The sequence below is a fragment of the Liolophura sinensis genome, chromosome 7 (genome assembly GCF_032854445.1).
Source record: "Liolophura sinensis isolate JHLJ2023 chromosome 7, CUHK_Ljap_v2, whole genome shotgun sequence".
Classification (NCBI taxonomy): domain Eukaryota; kingdom Metazoa; phylum Mollusca; class Polyplacophora; order Chitonida; family Chitonidae; genus Liolophura; species Liolophura sinensis.
The window spans coordinates 56,233,427-56,250,699 of record NC_088301.1 but is presented as its reverse complement, the minus strand read 5'-3'; the positions used below and the strand labels follow the sequence as shown (position 1 = coordinate 56,250,699).

General features: G+C 37.8%; 1 protein-coding gene across 1 annotated transcript; it reads right to left on the bottom strand.

Annotated features, from left to right (window-relative positions):
* Positions 1–2,383: 2,383 nt before the first annotated feature.
* LOC135470502 (RNA-splicing ligase RtcB homolog) lies at positions 2,384–15,720 on the bottom strand. The gene is made up of 14 exons (XM_064749483.1): positions 15,629–15,720; positions 13,215–13,325; positions 9,715–9,861; positions 9,282–9,330; positions 8,919–9,126; positions 8,495–8,544; positions 7,812–7,918; positions 6,472–6,631; positions 5,537–5,712; positions 4,884–5,072; positions 4,414–4,524; positions 3,229–3,348; positions 3,004–3,046; positions 2,384–2,565 (listed from the first exon to the last, which is right to left on the bottom strand). Exons 2-14 carry the CDS (start codon positions 13,302–13,304, stop codon positions 2,501–2,503), a joined length of 1,515 nt encoding a protein of 504 aa, XP_064605553.1. The 5' UTR covers positions 13,305–13,325; positions 15,629–15,720; the 3' UTR covers positions 2,384–2,500.
* Between the last annotated feature and the right edge of the window lie 1,553 nt (positions 15,721–17,273).

The window sequence follows — 17,273 nt, the reverse complement described above, 5'->3', positions numbered from 1 at the left end:
GGTGTATGTCTGATTGTTTGTGTTACCAATGGTGGATTTGGTCAAACTTTATAATATCTGAACTTGATTCGTCTTAAAAAGTTATGACGTGACATCATAGTGCATGGTGATATCCCTTTGAGTGCTGCTGGTATTCTTTTATACATTTCAAACAAATGCATTTCTTTGGACATATGTTGTGTTCACCTGAACTCTTGTTATATGGATGATCTGCTCATCACGCATAAAGCGTGTAAGGAATATTTCATGCTGTGTACAAACTTTCATGGTCCAGTCCATCGATCAAAGTTCTTGTCATGGTTTTCACCTATGCGCCTGGCTAATGTGCGTAGATATTTATCTGGAAAATAATAAATATCCATAATAATTTAAAGCCTGGTTTCATGGATAATTTGTACTACTTTGTATTCCTGCCCTTGTTTGTATGTTATAATTCAGTGATTTGCCCCACTGTGCTGTCAGAAAGGGACGTCACCATGATGTTGTAACATAGCAACCTGAAACTCCTTTGTTTAAGTGCTATTTCTTTGAGACCGATGGTTGATCCTTTCAAATTTGATTGACTTGCACAAAAATTTTATGGATTATCATTACATCAGTATTTCGTTCAACCACAAAAGAAAATGCTTTTCAAAGGTTTTCTGGACCGTTCCGTTTAAGTTCAAACCTTCAGGCGGTAACATAGATGTATTATGTTTTAGTAGCTTAGATCATCATTCCATTTCGAACACAATGAAGGATGATAAATTGCATTAACAAGTACATTTAAGGACTTATCCCTTTTTTTTTTTCAGGGACTTTAAACAAAACTTATGTACTATTAAGGACCAGTGGGAACACTGTTACAAATCCTGCTTTCAAAGACTTTGGCCCTCTACAAAGGGGAGTAAATCTTGCAACTTCTAAAGCAGCAGTGCCTTCTGCCCATATGAATAACAGTACAAGTGATGTCAATAACAGTAAATTATCGTAAATAATTATTGCTGGCATTGTTATTAGATGGATTCCATTGCTGCTTTGAGTTACAAGATTTGCCTCCCCTATTAGAGGGCTGGAGAACGCCACTGCTAATGCTGTCATATTCAAGGGTAATACCACTGCTTCTCCTGCTTGGTTGTGTTGTATAGTTATTCTGGTGCGAGGTCTTTACTTTCAGCCGGCAATATTTACAAATATTCAAAAGATTTTGCAGCCAGTGAACACATCCATATCTGCCTTGTACTGAAAACGGAGAAATTGTAGGGTTTTATTTCCTTGTTTTGGTTCATCAGGTTGGTACTACTTTAATTCCTCAATCTTTACGCATATGAAATAGCACATTTCAGTGCAATTTATGCACATTCATTACTTGATGTTGGAGATAAAACTAAAGTGGTTGAATCGACCGATTTCAGGGCTTCACAAAAAGCATAATTTTATCAATCTACACAGGATGATGCCTTGAGAATATGCTTGAATAAAGAAATTACAAACATGCAAAAAGACTGAAGAATAACAGTAAGGGGGACAATCCTGGAAAACAACTTTCCAGTTAGCTGAGAAGAAATTAAACAAGAGAACAGTAAAAATGTTCAGGTAGACATTTAATGACAGGTCTAAACAAGGAGCATGCCTGCACATGCACATATGTACCTTATCACCTCCACAACCACGTCACATTTGTACATACCCTATACCCTATGTGCAATACCCTATAAAGAATCTTAGGCCAAAAAAAACAGCAAAGGTTTGATCCCATGGTATCCACTGACAAAATAATTTGAGGCAAGTTATGTGAAAACCAAATATCAGATTGACAAACTAACAGATAAACAGTTGGGAGCAGGCAAGCCAAAAACAATCCCTGTAGGTAACTACAGGTCAACAAATATACTTAAACTATTGGCTTAACATCTTGACTTTGAGCATTAAAATGTGTTTTGGCAATTTCAAAATGCATTACTATCATGAGGTATCTGAAATATAATTGGTTTTAATTTCTATGCCATATATATGTTGTATGCAGTACAAGTTCAAGGGAATTGAGTCTTAATTCACTGATAAATTTCCAAAGTGCGTGAAGACTTCAAATTTCACTTTAACGATGGCAGTCAGTGGATGGAAGAAATCAGAGTGCCTTAGGTAAAGCCCCAGTCTTTTTTCACCATTATAAGATAAGCTGGAACTAGCACTAGAGTAAGTGGTCTGGCTGACACAATGCCTAACCAATAACCAATCTACACGTATAATCAACAAAACAATGGTATTGCATTGACATGGTACAAGCTGTATATTCTATGTCAATGGGACACATGCTCATCAAATATGTCTGTTGAAAGACAAAGATGTGCCACCCAAATAATGCCGCAAGAAAACAGTCAGCAAATTGGATCATGGTTGAGAGTTTATCTTATTCCCTTGTATAGCACAATCCAAAATAAAACAGCCCCTCCAAGAAGGTTCAATAGTCCAGTCTGTTTGTTCCTGGCTTGGACACCAACCATGAGGCTTCATAAAAATCTCATCCCTTAATCACACCTACTGGCCGTAACTTGATGCACTTTTTGCTGATGCCCGCAGCATGACCTGAAATTTATATAAAGGGTAAGGCATGATACATCATGCTCAAAACCAGTCCCATGATGAACTTAAATATCTTTAGTTACCTGTTCACATTTGATTAGGACCTAAGCAAAAGTCATGTATTTAGCTTTATATTAACCGACCCTATTAAAGGAAAAAAAAATGTTCATAATTATTCATGATGAAATGATTTGAATTATCACACACATCACACGACTAATGTTTACATGTACTACACTTACATTAACTACATTTACTTCCAAGTAAACAACAAACATTAAATTGAAATTTAAGTTTTTAAGGGTAAAATTTACCATATACTCTTGCTACATTAAAGCTCAACAATCCAGGATAATGGATGATCAATGTGTATTAAAATGTTGAAACTTTCAATAACTTTTTCTGGCTTTTGCATGGAAATGAAGAAAAAGATTTACTTACATGAATTAACAACATCTGTCACATTCTTGTATGATTCTGGTGCCTAAAATTATACAGAACAAACCAAGGTTTAGTATCTTAAGTCTCCTACAGAAAGTTTCAGATCATTGACTTTCTAAATTTCTCAGGCTATTTCACATGTAAAAGAAGGCTAAAAGTGGACTCAAAACAAAATATAGATATTGTTACTGGTCTAAAGATGGTTTTGAATGCTAAATGTCTTACCTCTTCCATGACCATCTTAGGGGAGGCAACTCTGATACTAATTCCCTTCTCTTCTAAAGCAGCCAGCACGGTGGAGTAATCCAAGTTACGACGGGATTTCGCTCTTGAGAGAGCTCGACCCTTCAAAATTTCACAAGAAAAATGTGGAATAAGCACTTGGTTCAAGTTTTGTTAATAATCTTATCTTGTCATACAATCTATTTTTTACTTGGGAAATTAGTAACAAAAATGAAGACTCCTAAGTAATTTCCCTATTTCTAAGCTAAAAATCACCACTGACAATTGCATGCGCTCCACACTGAACATTTGACAAACTTTTTAATGATTGCTGTATTATTAATTCTGACGTGTACACTGTCCTCCTGACATTTAAAGTTACTACTGTATTCACTTTTCAAGAAACACATTTTACTTAATTCAGAATGATTCAATCACCTTGTAGCCACTTAAATATTTTATTTTGTCCAGTTTGATATGTATGAATACCATCATGTGGTATATGCTCTGGAAAGTGGCTTTTTACCAAAGTTTTAATACAAAACACCAGAAATACAAAGTGCGAAACTGTTCATCTTGAATGGTGTATATGAGCTAGGAAGGACATATAAGCTGCTGTATCTGCCAAAGAGGCCAAATTTGATCCAATCAATGCTCCAATCAGTACAAATAAAGTTTCCCATTATACTGATATTGTTAAGATTTTTAGGTTCTTATGACATCAACCGCAGGATGGATGCCACATAAGGGATAGGGAGAATCCATTACTGAATCCATTTGCCTATTAAAATGTGTTGTGCATAACACATTTTTACTGGAAAATATACACCTTATATAATATAGCCTATGTAAGTAACTCAGCAGTTCCATAGATACAAGGCATTTGTTTCTGGGTGAAAGATATTCTAATTTTTAACATTTTTCTCTGAAGAATTTCAGGATAGGGGAGTAGTAGACTTCTCTCAGCACAACGTTAATGCGGACAATGAAATGGGCGCTTAACTTTCAGGAAGGCTTATAAGGTATAACTGAGCTACTGAAACACTTTTTAAAATGTTTTCTTTTAGATACATACCTATATGTTTTAAATAACAGGAGACAACTGAGATGTACTTTTCATAAATGGTACTACAGTACAGTATATATTTCCAACACTGAATGCATTGACTGGCCTAACATAAGACTTACAGCTCCATGACAGGTGGTGCCGAATGTCTCCTGCATGCCCTGCTCAGTCCCTGTGAGAACATAACTGCAGGTGCCCATACTGCCTCCTATCAACACCGGCTGACCTGTCAGCTGTAACATATAAGGAAAACATATGTCTGCACTGGTCAAAAATCTTCTTTTGAAGTTTGTTGATAATCTGTTTTGGTCAGTAATGCAGCTGAATTAAACAGTTTTTTGAGATTTTAGTGAATATTAAATCTGAGCTAAAATTCGAAATGGGAAGAAATGAAAAAATAATCAACAAATTCTGTCCTTCTAAATGTGTAAGAGAAAATGTACGAAAGTGGTGACAGCTAAAAAAAAAAAAAAAAAATTACACAGTGGTCTGTAATGTAAGGAGCATGTTGCCATGGTAGTTCCTTATTTACAACACTGTGAAAGCTTTGTGAATACTGCTATGGGAATGTGCTATGGGATGGCCAGCTCACCTGATAATCAACCGGGATGAGAGGGTGGTGGGGAGGAAAAGCTCTTGTGGATCCTTTCCGATGGACCAGCAATGTCTTCTGTTTTCCATCAATCCAATGTTCCTCGACTTTGGCAATGTTATGGGACACATCATAAATAACATGCATGTCGAGGTCATCAGGCGTTGTCTGGAACATCTTGCCAAAGGCCTGTCAACACGTACAATTATAGTTCTTGTTCAACACAAGGCATAATACTGTATTCTTTGTAAACGGGAAATAGTGTCGTTCAGAGCTTTTGCAAAGGTCTGTTAGTTTTAACCACACTCAAGAAGTATTTACTTATACAATGGCACTCAGCCTTATGGGTGAAGGAAACTGGAATGCCTGAGGTAAACCACCAACCTTTGGTAAATTACTCAGAAACTTTCACACATGTAATGTACACATAAGCCATGGGGGTAGATACATTTGCCATTAGTTTGATTTATGTTTTTATGATACCCATGATCATTCCACTCATTTCAAAATAATAAAACCTGGTGACTTTATTTCAAATGCTATTTCCACTAAGAAATAGTCACCAAAACCTGAAGTTACTTCTACCCAGAAAAACAGGGCCTGCGGAAAAGGTTATGAGTTGAACAGTGTGAAAAGATGAAAAAGTGTTTTACTTGTCTGGTTAGGAAGGTCATACTAGAGCGGTTGACCCAAGCATAGTTTGCTGCAGCAGCCAGACCCTGCAGATAATCTTTGCCTTCCTGGGAATGAATACGAGCACAAGCCAGCTGCCGGTCATTCACCACAATCTGATCCCGTTTCATTGCACGCTCCATCGCAACCAGAGCATCTGCAAAATTATAATAATGACTGTGTCAGAATGTATGAATATTTAACAGATTTCGAAATTTTGGGTAAAATGTTCTCTGGAAGAATACAGATTTCTGTCATAACAAAAGCTTATTTGTTTATGGGAAGAGGATATATTTCAGAGCCTGAGTGATACCTCTGCACTTTGCCAGGCGACAAATCTCCAGCTGGAGGTAAACCATGACAGAGTGATTTAACCCTCTTACTTTCTTTATCAAGGACTAGCAGTCTTCCAACAGACGCCATTCAATTATTTTTTCAACCAGTGAGAGTCCAATTACAATAGTTTGAATGCAGTAAAATAAGATTTCACATCCACTTTAGTTTTATCTAACAGACCTCAAGTTTCACACCAGTACTTACTAGTACTGTTGATGGCAATTCCCGCTTCAGTACAGGCTATTAAACATGTAAAATGGGGTTCTGAGTTACTGGATATTGCATCACATGTGTCAATGATATTCTGCTTAAGCATCCAATGATGAACATCATATAATAAAAGACAAAAAGTAATTCTTCCTCAGTGGGGAAATTAAGAAAGCTCTTTCGACTTCAAGAAAGGTGAAGAGAGTTAAACTGATTTCTCCTGCCCATTACACAGCAGCAAGGTAGTAAAAAACACATTCAAAGTCTCACAGCAAAACATATGTGATTATGTTTGTTTTCACAATATTATGGAACCTTTAGGGGTGTGCTCATGTCATATCCACCATTGCACATTATACCTGTGCTCACTTACCTGTAGCTACCTGATGGCCCAACCCTCGACTGCCACTGTGGATCATCACACACACCTGTCCCAGGCGCTCTATTCCCATCTTACTGGCTGCAAACTGGTCATAGATTTCATCTACCACCTGTATCTCTGCATAGTGATTCCCAGCACCTAATGTACCCAGCTGTAAGAAGATTATGCGGAGCTTCTTCAAGGCTTGTATATGGAGATTTTTATTTTGGTCTTGACATTCATTATGATTTTTAATGAAGACAAGTTGATGTCAACTAGTTCTATTTGTGCGTTTCTCTGAAGTGTGAACAAGCTTGTGAGTTCATGCATCAGCAATGCACAATATAGAACTTTCCAATGTCAGCCTGTATTATTTCTATAACATATTTATTATACAACAAAATTGATAATTTGACAAATAGTTAAAGGAGAAGAAAACTTGAAATTATGACACTATACGTTGAAAAGAGCACATTTTTTGCTATCTGGTGGTGCCTTCTGCATGATTCTGCGTTTTTTCCTCACCATACACATAGAGCCTGAAAACGGCAAAGCTGACATAAATTGCTGAATTCATCGCGTCCTCCATCTTTAACACCCAGTAATTTATGCTGAGGGTGTGTTGCCTCTCAGCCAAATGAGAGTCGTTAAAACTGCCGGCTTGTTCGTGTAAACTTGGAACCTACGTCAAATATTCCGGTTTCCCGATCGTCAAGCGGAAAATGAACTGTACTGTTCGCTACCATCTGGGAAGAAGAGTTCTACCGGAAATGTACGAACTGCACTTCGGCGGTTTCCGATGGAAATTTTCCTCCTAACAATTAAGACTTCAGGATTAGTTCTTAGGTAAAATGGAGTCGCCCGCAGCAAATTTTGGCGCTGACTTTATTTATAATTTATCAACTTGAGGCACACATTAAAATTTTTTTTGCCGATGTACAATATCAAATTACATGCGGCCATGTTGCTTTTACATTGCCGATGTACAATATCAAATTACATGCGGCCATGTTGCTTTTACATTGCCGATGTACAATATCAAAACTGTACTTTTTTTGACAAAATCAAAACTGTTGCTTTTACATTGCCGATGTACAATATCAAATTACATGCGGCCATGTTGCTTTTACATTGCCGATGTACAATATCAAACTACATGTGGCACAACTGCCACAAAGAGGCAATGGGCAGATGGACACACTTGGAAGGTGTATAAACATGTGTATGATAAACACGTATACAAATATTTAGCATGTTCGTAGGGTGAATCCAACATTCATAGATTTAACACCAAGGGAAACCTTTACAGCAGCCAGTGTCAATTCAGCATACACAAGCGGGGATGTTGTTACCTGAGGAAGGCCTCGTTTTTTGGCACGACTACTGACTTTGGATGGATCTGCTTGCAACATCCTGCCATACTCCTCGCAGTGCTCTTTGTCTTCTGCCCATGCATATCCTGACACAGAAAGAAACATTACTGAACAATCATAATCACGTAATCATAAATGAATTATCTGATTAACCAAGAATATATATATATATATATATATACATATGAAGACATGCTGATTTCTGCAGCTAGAAGTTGAAACTTAAATGTATATAGTGCATATATTCATACTTTGGGTACCTTGTAAAATAAAACACTGACAATGGATTCAACCCTGAAGGAATCTGGACTCTTTAGTTGAGGGGAAGTACGTTTACTCGACCAAAATGGACTCTGATTCTGATCATATCAAGCATTCTAGTCCACAACCAAGCAAAACCATCGTACAGCCAACCAGGTTCGGCATCACTAACCTTTGTGCGCCTGAGCATGGTGCACAGCAGTTTATTCTCCGTGATTTGAATTTTTCGTCTGTCAGCACAGCAGGTAATTTTTATGGCAAAAAGTCTGCATAGTGGAGAATGTATTGCAGCCTCAAGTAAGCAAACATGGGTGCCTGTTCAAAATTTGATGGTTTTCAGTGTTTTGGGAAGGAGCCTCTGTTAGACTTTGCATCATTAACATGCTATACTAAGCATATACCTTCTCTTAGTGACCAGTCCATTCCCATCTCTAATGCTTCTTCCAGATCTCTGGGAAAATGAAAGTGAAACTATACCGAGCTGATATTCTTTAGTTATTTGATCACCATTTATTTGCAGTCCTAAATCTTGTTTATATTTTCCTTTAAGTCAAATTATTTCATAATTTATGAATTTTCCCATGAATTTCATTGTATATTAATTACAGAGCAACTACATGTAACAAACTATTTTCGTCTGAATGGGTGCCATATTTAACTGATGCAGGGCACTGGGTCATGCCTTAAGATGAAGTTTCCAGGTATCTTTTAAATAGAAACATGCTTGCTTACAAAATCTACCTGTTCTTATCAACTATAATAGTAACATTTCTTTTCATTTTCGCTTTCTTTGCAGAAGAATCAACTGACAAAAAGCTCACTTACTTTGCTCCCATGGGTATAACTCCCCTGGACCCCACACCAACAGGTATATGATCAAAGAGGCACTGAGACAACTGCTCTCGGACAGGTACGACGTCTTTCTCATGGAGGTTTGTCCTCAATAGTCTAACACCACAATTAATGTCAAACCCCACACCGCCAGGGGAGACAACTGCCTGGGGATCATTCATATCAAATGCAGCCATGTTTCCTGATAGCAAACAACAAATCTGCATCACAAATCAGCCTCAACATGACATATACACTGTACATGAAAATTTCACATTTCACTTTCTGCCAGTGAAAATGAATGAATATCATACATTTTTATCAAATGTATCCATGAAGAAATGGTGCTTTACTCACCTATGGCAAAGCCATAACCTGAATGAACATCTGGAAGGCCGATGGATTTCTGAAAATGATCAGCATACAAACCACTCAATAAACAACCTTATCTTTTCATACGTGCTCTATGACATAAAACATAAGACACTGTTGTTTATGTTTTATTAGTTTAGCAAGTTTTCAAATGGTTAATTCTAAAATAGCTAGACATGTAGCTCTTAGCAGAATTAACACCTCATGAAGTTTAATGCTTGCTTCCATCACCTTCAACTGTACACTGAAAACAACGACAATAACATTAATATGACCTACATGCTCGCTCCAAAAAAAAAAAAGATTTCCATTTGGTAAAACCATATTGCTTAAACAGCCTTTCATATACAGATTTATACCATTAAAGAACAAATCAAGCTGGAAACTCTATCTAAAGCTCATGGTTTGAACCGCTCACCGAGACTATTCCTGGTAGGGCAGCCACATTAGCAATCTGCTTCACTCCTGGCAGGAATCCTCCAAACCCTTTGTTGTGACAACTGTTTTTGAGTTCATCAAACATCAACTTCTCTAGATTGTCATTCACATAGAAAAAACCTTCCACCTGAAAAAGTCAAAGAAATAGACACTGATAATAAATGAAACTAAAAAATGATTTTGCACGTTAATGTAATTGTTGATAATCATGACCTCCTGCTGTCATCTTGCATTCAGAGATGCAAATTCAATAGTCAAGTGCGGGCCCCAGGCAAGTCAGTTGCTCTGTTTGTGTCTGAATTTCATCAACTTTCCGAACATTGTGACTTTGGACAATCTCTAGATGAAGTGCTCAGAGATAGGCTGATATGTGGAGTGAAAGATGACAGAATCCAAAGACGTTTACTGTCGGAGCGTGGATTAACGTTCCAAAGGGCGTATGAAGTAGCTACAGCTATGGAATTAGCAGCTAAAAACTCCCATGACTTCCAACACACTCGGAAATCCACAAAACCTGTAAAACTGGCCGAACCCAGTAAGATTCCCATAATGCTCCCGCTGTACGTGAAATCACAAGCCATCTTTGTGTCGTCACATCCATTCAACCTGCGGTTTCCGTAAGAAAAGGGGACACATTGACCGGGCCTGTTGGAACAAATGTAGTAATAAATTCTGGTCAAGCGAAACAAAGTCACCCAAAGCCATGGACATTGGACATGTTAATATTCAGTTAAAATTGGACACGGGAGCATTAAACTCTATGCTAGATGAGAAAACATACAACCAGTTGAAAATTGGGAAACTCCAGAAGTCCAAAGTTAAACTCAGGACTTACACAGGGGAGGAAATTCCAATATTAGGGACAGTTATGGTTTTGGTATAATACAATGGACAATCGGCTAACCTCATAGCAGTTGTCACTAAAGGCAACGGTCCCAACTTGCTAGGCAGAGACTGGTTAAGTTACACAAATTGAATTGGAGAGACATTTTCGAAGTAAATCAAGTCTCCAAATCAGGTACAGTAGGAAATATGTTAGATAAGTATGCTGACCCATTCAAAGAGGGATTAGGCACCTTTAAGTGAGTTAACTCCAAGATAACTGAAGATCAAAATGCTCAGCCTAAATTCCTCGGACCAAGACTAGTACCGTATGACTTATGTGTGAAAGTTGACCTGGAATTGGAGAAATTTCAATCAGACGGGACAACAGGACCTGTAGAACCTGAGTGGGCAGCTCCAATAGTACCAGTAGTGAAGAGTGACAAATCTATCTGTATCTGTTGGGACTACAAACAAACAGTTAATCAAGTTTCCAAACTGGACAGCTATCCAATTCCTAAGAATGAGGATTTGTATGCTACACATGGTGGTGGACAGAAAATTACAAAGTTTGACCTGTCTCAAGGTTTCTTAAAACAGATGTTCCTGGATGAAGATTCTAAAGTGTTCACTATAATTAACACTTATAAGCAGTTATTTCAGTATAACTGACTACCATATGAGGTGTCCAGTGCATCTGGAATTTTCCAGAGGACAATGGAACATCTCCTTCCAGGTATTCCACATATGTGAGTACACCAAGAAGACATACTAACAACTGGGAAAGATGATTCTCAACATCTGAACAAATATTTCTTCATGGTAAATGAGGTTTTCTTCCTTGGACATCAAATCATTAAGGAAGGAATCCATCCACTGGACAACAAGATCCAAGCTATTCATTATGCACCATCAGCTAAGAATAGGGAATCTTATTTAGGACTTTTGAACTATTATTCTAAGTTCTCAAAGAACCTGTCAACAGTGCTGATGCCACTACACGAACTCTTACGTAAAAACAGGAGGGCGCTTTCCTTAAGTCAAAAGGATTGTTACAGTCTTCAGATGTGTTAGTCCACTTCGACCCAAGCAAACCCCTGGCACTGGATTAAGATGCCTCACCACACAAAATTGTGACAAATTCTTTAACAAAAATGGCGGACGGAACAGAGCGACCCATGAGCTGCATGTCTCACACACCCTCTACAGCACAGAGAGGATATTCCCTGCTGGAGAACGAGGCCCTCGCCATCATGTTTGGAGTAAAAAACTTTCATCCATTTCTGTATGGGCAACATTTCAGCATAATGAGTCACAGTAAACAATTACTTGTACCATTAAAAGAAAACAAAAATTCAGCGCTGGCCATTAACTTTGTCAGCCTACGAATTGAGCTGGTCCACAAATCTGGTAAGCCAAATGCAAACGCAGATGCTTTAAGTCGTTTGCCATTTCCTGATTCACCAGACGGCGATAACCCACCACTCCCAGGAGAGAACATTTGACAACAAGCAACAACCTAAAAAAAAAATACCATGATCGATATGCAAAAAGTCACACTATATTGGAAAATGACAGGGTCTATGTTCGCAATGTTTTAGAGAGTTACCCTCTTATTTTAATGACTATCTTCAGTGACTTTTAATTCTTGAAGACAAACTGTACTTTTAGTATTTAATTATGACAAAGAATTATCTTATGTTTAAGATGACATGAATGATTCTACTAGGACTGTGAAGAATTAACTTTGTGTCGGGATATTCCAAGTACAAGCTGCACTGATGGACATGTATATTATCTCCATAATACAAGTCACTGCTAATGTTTTATTCTTCCCATGTTACCATTATCCCTTAAATGTAATTGTTAACTAAAGGCAAAGGAATGTAACACTGTGTATAAGCGCATATAGTGAAGCGCCACAACAGTATATGTTCACATTTAATCGCTGCGCCTATAGAGGAGGACACACGATCGATGGTCACTGTCATTACAAACTTCACAGTGTCTGTTACATACGAAGCCTTGTGTGGCTTTATTACAGTTAATATTTTCTTTGATAGATGCTTTATGCCATAACCAAGATTATTTATTGGTGGTAATATTTAACATGTGGATGAAAGCCGAACATAATATGGAGAAAACTACAGTATGACAACTAACATGTGATCGCATTAATTTATTTATTTGATTAGTGTTTTGTGCCATCCTCAAGAATATCTTGTACAACACTGGCCAGCAATATGATGGGAGGTAACTGGGCAGAGCTGGGGGATTGATGCAACTGGTGCCATGCCACTGTCAATGAGTTCAAATAATGTTCAGACAAAGTTTTCTGCCAAAAATGGCCACAATGGTCATACTATTCACATTGCCGTAAGATCAATCCCAGGTATCACCTTATGAATTTCTACAGCTTTCCCAGTTTTGAAGACAGTCAGTCAAAGCATTCTCAAATCACGTGGAGTGAAAAAATGGGGTGAAAGATGGCCCATATGTAATATCATGCCTAACTGGGGTGCCTATCAACTCTGGGCAGGAAACAATTAAAAAAAGATACTTGGATTTGTTTAGTTACATAAAACCATCACCTGTTAGTTACTGACATGGATGACTGACTGACAAAAACACAGACAAACTGCAAACAAGATGGCATACCTTCATATTAGGGACAAAGTCTTTCTTGATCTTCCAACAGTTTGGAGTAATTTTCTCCAGGTATTTCAACTCATCTTGATAAGTCCTCATCTTGAAACAACATCTGTGGGTCTAAAACAAAAAAGCAGCTTACACTTAGAGCAAATTAACTGATGATGGGACCTTTATATTCAAATTATCAACAACTCCAGCTAAACTTCTCATCTTCCAGGACTCTAAAGAAAAGTGAATTGGCTGAACCTCAGTCATCCCATTTGTATCGGCCCAAAGCACCTCTTTGTGTAAAATGTCCACATTTCACAAGATGAAATAGACGGATATAGTAATTTTTCAATCTTTTCTCAAAGTGCAAAGTGTTTAGCTTGAGACACATTCTCAAGGCATTATTATTTGTAGACTGTTAAAATTATACTTTTTGTGAAGCCCTGAATCTGGGCTATCCAACCAATGCAGTTTTATCTCCACAAACGTATTACAAATCTGCATAAATTGCACTTCAAGTTCAAGGAATTAGGGTACCCACTTTTATGGAAAGATCTCCCTCATTCACAGCTACCCAATCACAAAATCTAAACAAATACCAAGTATTAACCTAGAACCACATACAAACATGTATCTACATCATCATGCTTTAACATGATCACGTTTTGTTGTATGTTAAACGATTACAGTCCACAGTGGTGCAAAATTATATGCATAATTAGCTACCATTGTATGTACTGTTAAATTGCCAAAAAATATTGAAAACGGGTACAATAATCTGAGTAATACGGCACTTAAAATCACTAGATAATGAGGCTGGTTTCATGCATTTTTGTGTTCTTGTCTCCGCCGAAATGCGTCATACAAGTCCAACCTTTACAAGCTGTCAGAGCTTCACCATTTAGTTCAGTGTTAAAGAATGAAAACAAGCATATCAAATTCTTCCATGAAATGGTTGGTGTTCTGCATACCATTATAAAACAGGCCGTTGAAGAGCCCTGGAGTTTTTCAATTTTGCAGAAAATTTGGCCCTCAGGAAGACTTGCATTACAGCAAAAGACGGTAGGATTTTGGAACCACCAAACTCTGCTCTTGCCGTTTTACAGCTCAAAGCTACGAGACAAATACAGCTAAACTCGAAAGTTTGACAAAAACTTGCACACAGTGGTCAATACTGAAAACTCATAGATAGCAAATCTCTGCACATTAACTATTCTACATCACTAAAGGACTCTATATGCATAGGCTGTTCGGAACAACGACAAAAACATGTTCCAGTGCTTGTCATTGCATATGCATGGGTATGAATTTAGAATTCCTCTGGGAATAGAATGATATTTATTGTGAACCGAATAGAAAGAATAGTAAATAAACAATCAGACTTAAGATAAACATACGGCTCGCTTAGTGTAACCATGGAGGTATATACTGTACCTCCATGGTGTATCACAGGATGAAGCTATAGCTTCTCAGTCGGTATTGTCAGTGCAACTGGAAATGCCTGGTCAAAGATCAAATTCAACGTCCAAAAACTCGGAATCTGATGTCTGGCCACAGATGCCAGTGTAGAATCGGAACGTCAGCGTTGTCGACTATAGGTTTAAATACATACAGCAGTAATTTGCTTCTGTGTAGCTAGAATCCATCTAAAAAATGACACTGTTTTGATACGAATTCCCAGGTTATACAGGCCAGCTAAGACTGGCCCTCTGAGCTGTACCTAGTGGTGGGGTGCAGCTGGAGATTGGCTAGAACAGTAGATCTATTGTTTTTGGTGGATCTAAAGTCATTACTGTATTTCTCAAAAGCCCTCTTGGTAATATACTGTTTAAACAGGTTATAATGCATTTCAAACATGGCAGTTGGACTGATTTATCCGGTTTCCACTACAGTTTCATGCTTGTGTGCATTTATTAGTGATGACACATGAGAACACCTACCTTGAATTGATGGCTTAGGCAACTATGACCACTGACATACAAATTATTTGGTGCCCAGCAAGTAAAAATATTATTTGGTCCCCAGCAGTAATATATTAAAGCCAGCAAGGAAAGTACTGAGGAACACGACAGGGCTGTAACAGTTTACGCAATCACAGCCCAACTGAGCTAAGTTTGTAGGTGCGAGTACAACACTCCGCTTGTCTGTGGATTCCAATAAAGATAAGAAAGCCAGCTTTGACAGCACAGCCTATCAACACATAAATGTAGCGTTAGCGTTGTAATGCAAGAGCATTTTTTTATGCCTTACATTCTAAGCAGTTTGTGCCTAACGAAAAGTGGCACCTCTATAAGTCTTAATTAAATATATCCACAAATGAAATAAGGATAGGTAAAGTATTCAATTAAAAAGTATTTTAAGAAATTATAAATCGACACAACAGCTGTTGAATAACTACAAATCATGTCGATAAATGACATATGACGTCTCACTCTTCAGCAACAAGAACTCTTCCACTGTCTTGCCAGGTGTTGGTGAAATGACATGCGGCAGCAGACAGCAACCAGCGCCCTCTTTCATCATGATGGGAGATCACTCGTGTACCAATCAAATCTTGTCTTCACCACATTCACGTTCTAGTAGAACACATTAGTGGTATGTTAAATGTTACTTGTTTTTTTTCTTCCAGATTTTATTAATGTCATACCTGAGACACTTTCTTTAGTCTTTCCTTGGTGATATCAAAAACCTCATAACAAATCTTTCTCAATATTTCAGCTCAAAGTTCCAAAAATTGGTGTAAGACTTAAAAAAAATAATTCTTTAACTTGAAAAGAGCTATTTGGACATTAAAATGCAGAGAATGGAACAGTGTTTCACACTATGAAGAAGACCATTGTAATGTTCACATACATCCTATATTTCATTTGTCAGTGAAGTAAATAATTTAGAGGAGTCAACGTTTTCACATCTCCTTGATAATGTTTGTTCTGACGAACACAGGTATTTTGCTTATTTTCTTCCTCGAGGATCTCGTCATAAAGATGACATGAATCATCACACTTTGGTCCCAAACTCATGGGAAGTCTTTGCCTAGTGTCAGTCGTTGTAAAAAAATTACAGGTAACAGTTTATTCAATGCCAAATCCTGCTTCCAGTACTCAACTCTTTCAATTTTGAATTTTCTTTTAATAAAATCAACACGTCTATCTGATAACCTGTAAATCTTGCCCAGCATAATTTCACCCCACGTGAATTCCACCAACAATAATCTGTGCACATGGATTCTCAGCCTCATGAATGTGCAACTGTGACAACTTTGTTTCTTAGTAGCAGGATGGTATCAATAAATGCTTTTTTTCTCGTTTGGTAATGACAGAGACAGTAGCAGAACGACCACAAAGCCTCATTTTGCATCATCATGGGTCCAGCTTTTGCGCTAGTGCCCACCAAAAACATACCGCTCCCGAAGCAGACGCTCTACCAACTATGCTTTGGGGCCAGTGAAGTTAATGTGAAAAGAAGACTAGAGATGTCAGTCACTGCCTGCTGTGCAACCTATCTATCCAAACATCAAACCAATGATAAGCTCTAGGTAGGCACAGGCATATTTATTTACTTGACTGGAGTTAAGCATCTTTCACTTAAGAATATGTCTTTAATACACAGAGGTCAGGTTTATGTGGGAAGATCCCAAGGAAAAAACATGATTGGCTAGGTACAGAATGCACCACATCTTCACGAGCTGGATTTGAACCCACGACCTCAGTGGTTAACTCCACAAACAAGTCTTGACCAGTCAATTAAAGGGGATGCAAAAATCTTACACCCAAGTCTGGTTATGGAAATGTATCACAAATTAAGACTCCTGGGATCATGAACTATGGATTTTTTTATGTATGATAGAGGTCAGGTTTATGGGTGGAGGAAACCAACCTTCATGGTGTACAAGACAAAAAAAAAAAGACCCCCTGATTTAAGCTGCTGCCAAAACAGGGCGCAAGGGGCATAACACAGATTGTAAGCTATGATTGTAATAAGTTACCCTAAGAGACAATCTGGTGAATCTTGTGTTACGCATTTGCACCCTTTGAAGATTCCACTAAAACTTTTTCATGTTACCTGATAATATCGGAC

What these genes read in the sequence shown, in the direction of transcription:
- LOC135470502 (XM_064749483.1), bottom strand. Translation starts at nt 13,304, where the DNA reads ATGAGGACTTATCAAGATGAGTTGAAATACCTGGAGAAAATTACTCCA. An exon ending in ACTTTGTCCCTAATATGAAG is followed by an intron (nt 9,862 to 13,214) that starts GTATGCCATCTT and finishes TGACTTTTTCAG; the next exon opens with GTGGAAGGTTTTTTCTATGT. An exon ending in CTAAGATGGTCATGGAAGAG is followed by an intron (nt 3,047 to 3,228) that starts GTAAGACATTTA and finishes GTATAATTTTAG; the next exon opens with GCACCAGAATCATACAAGAA.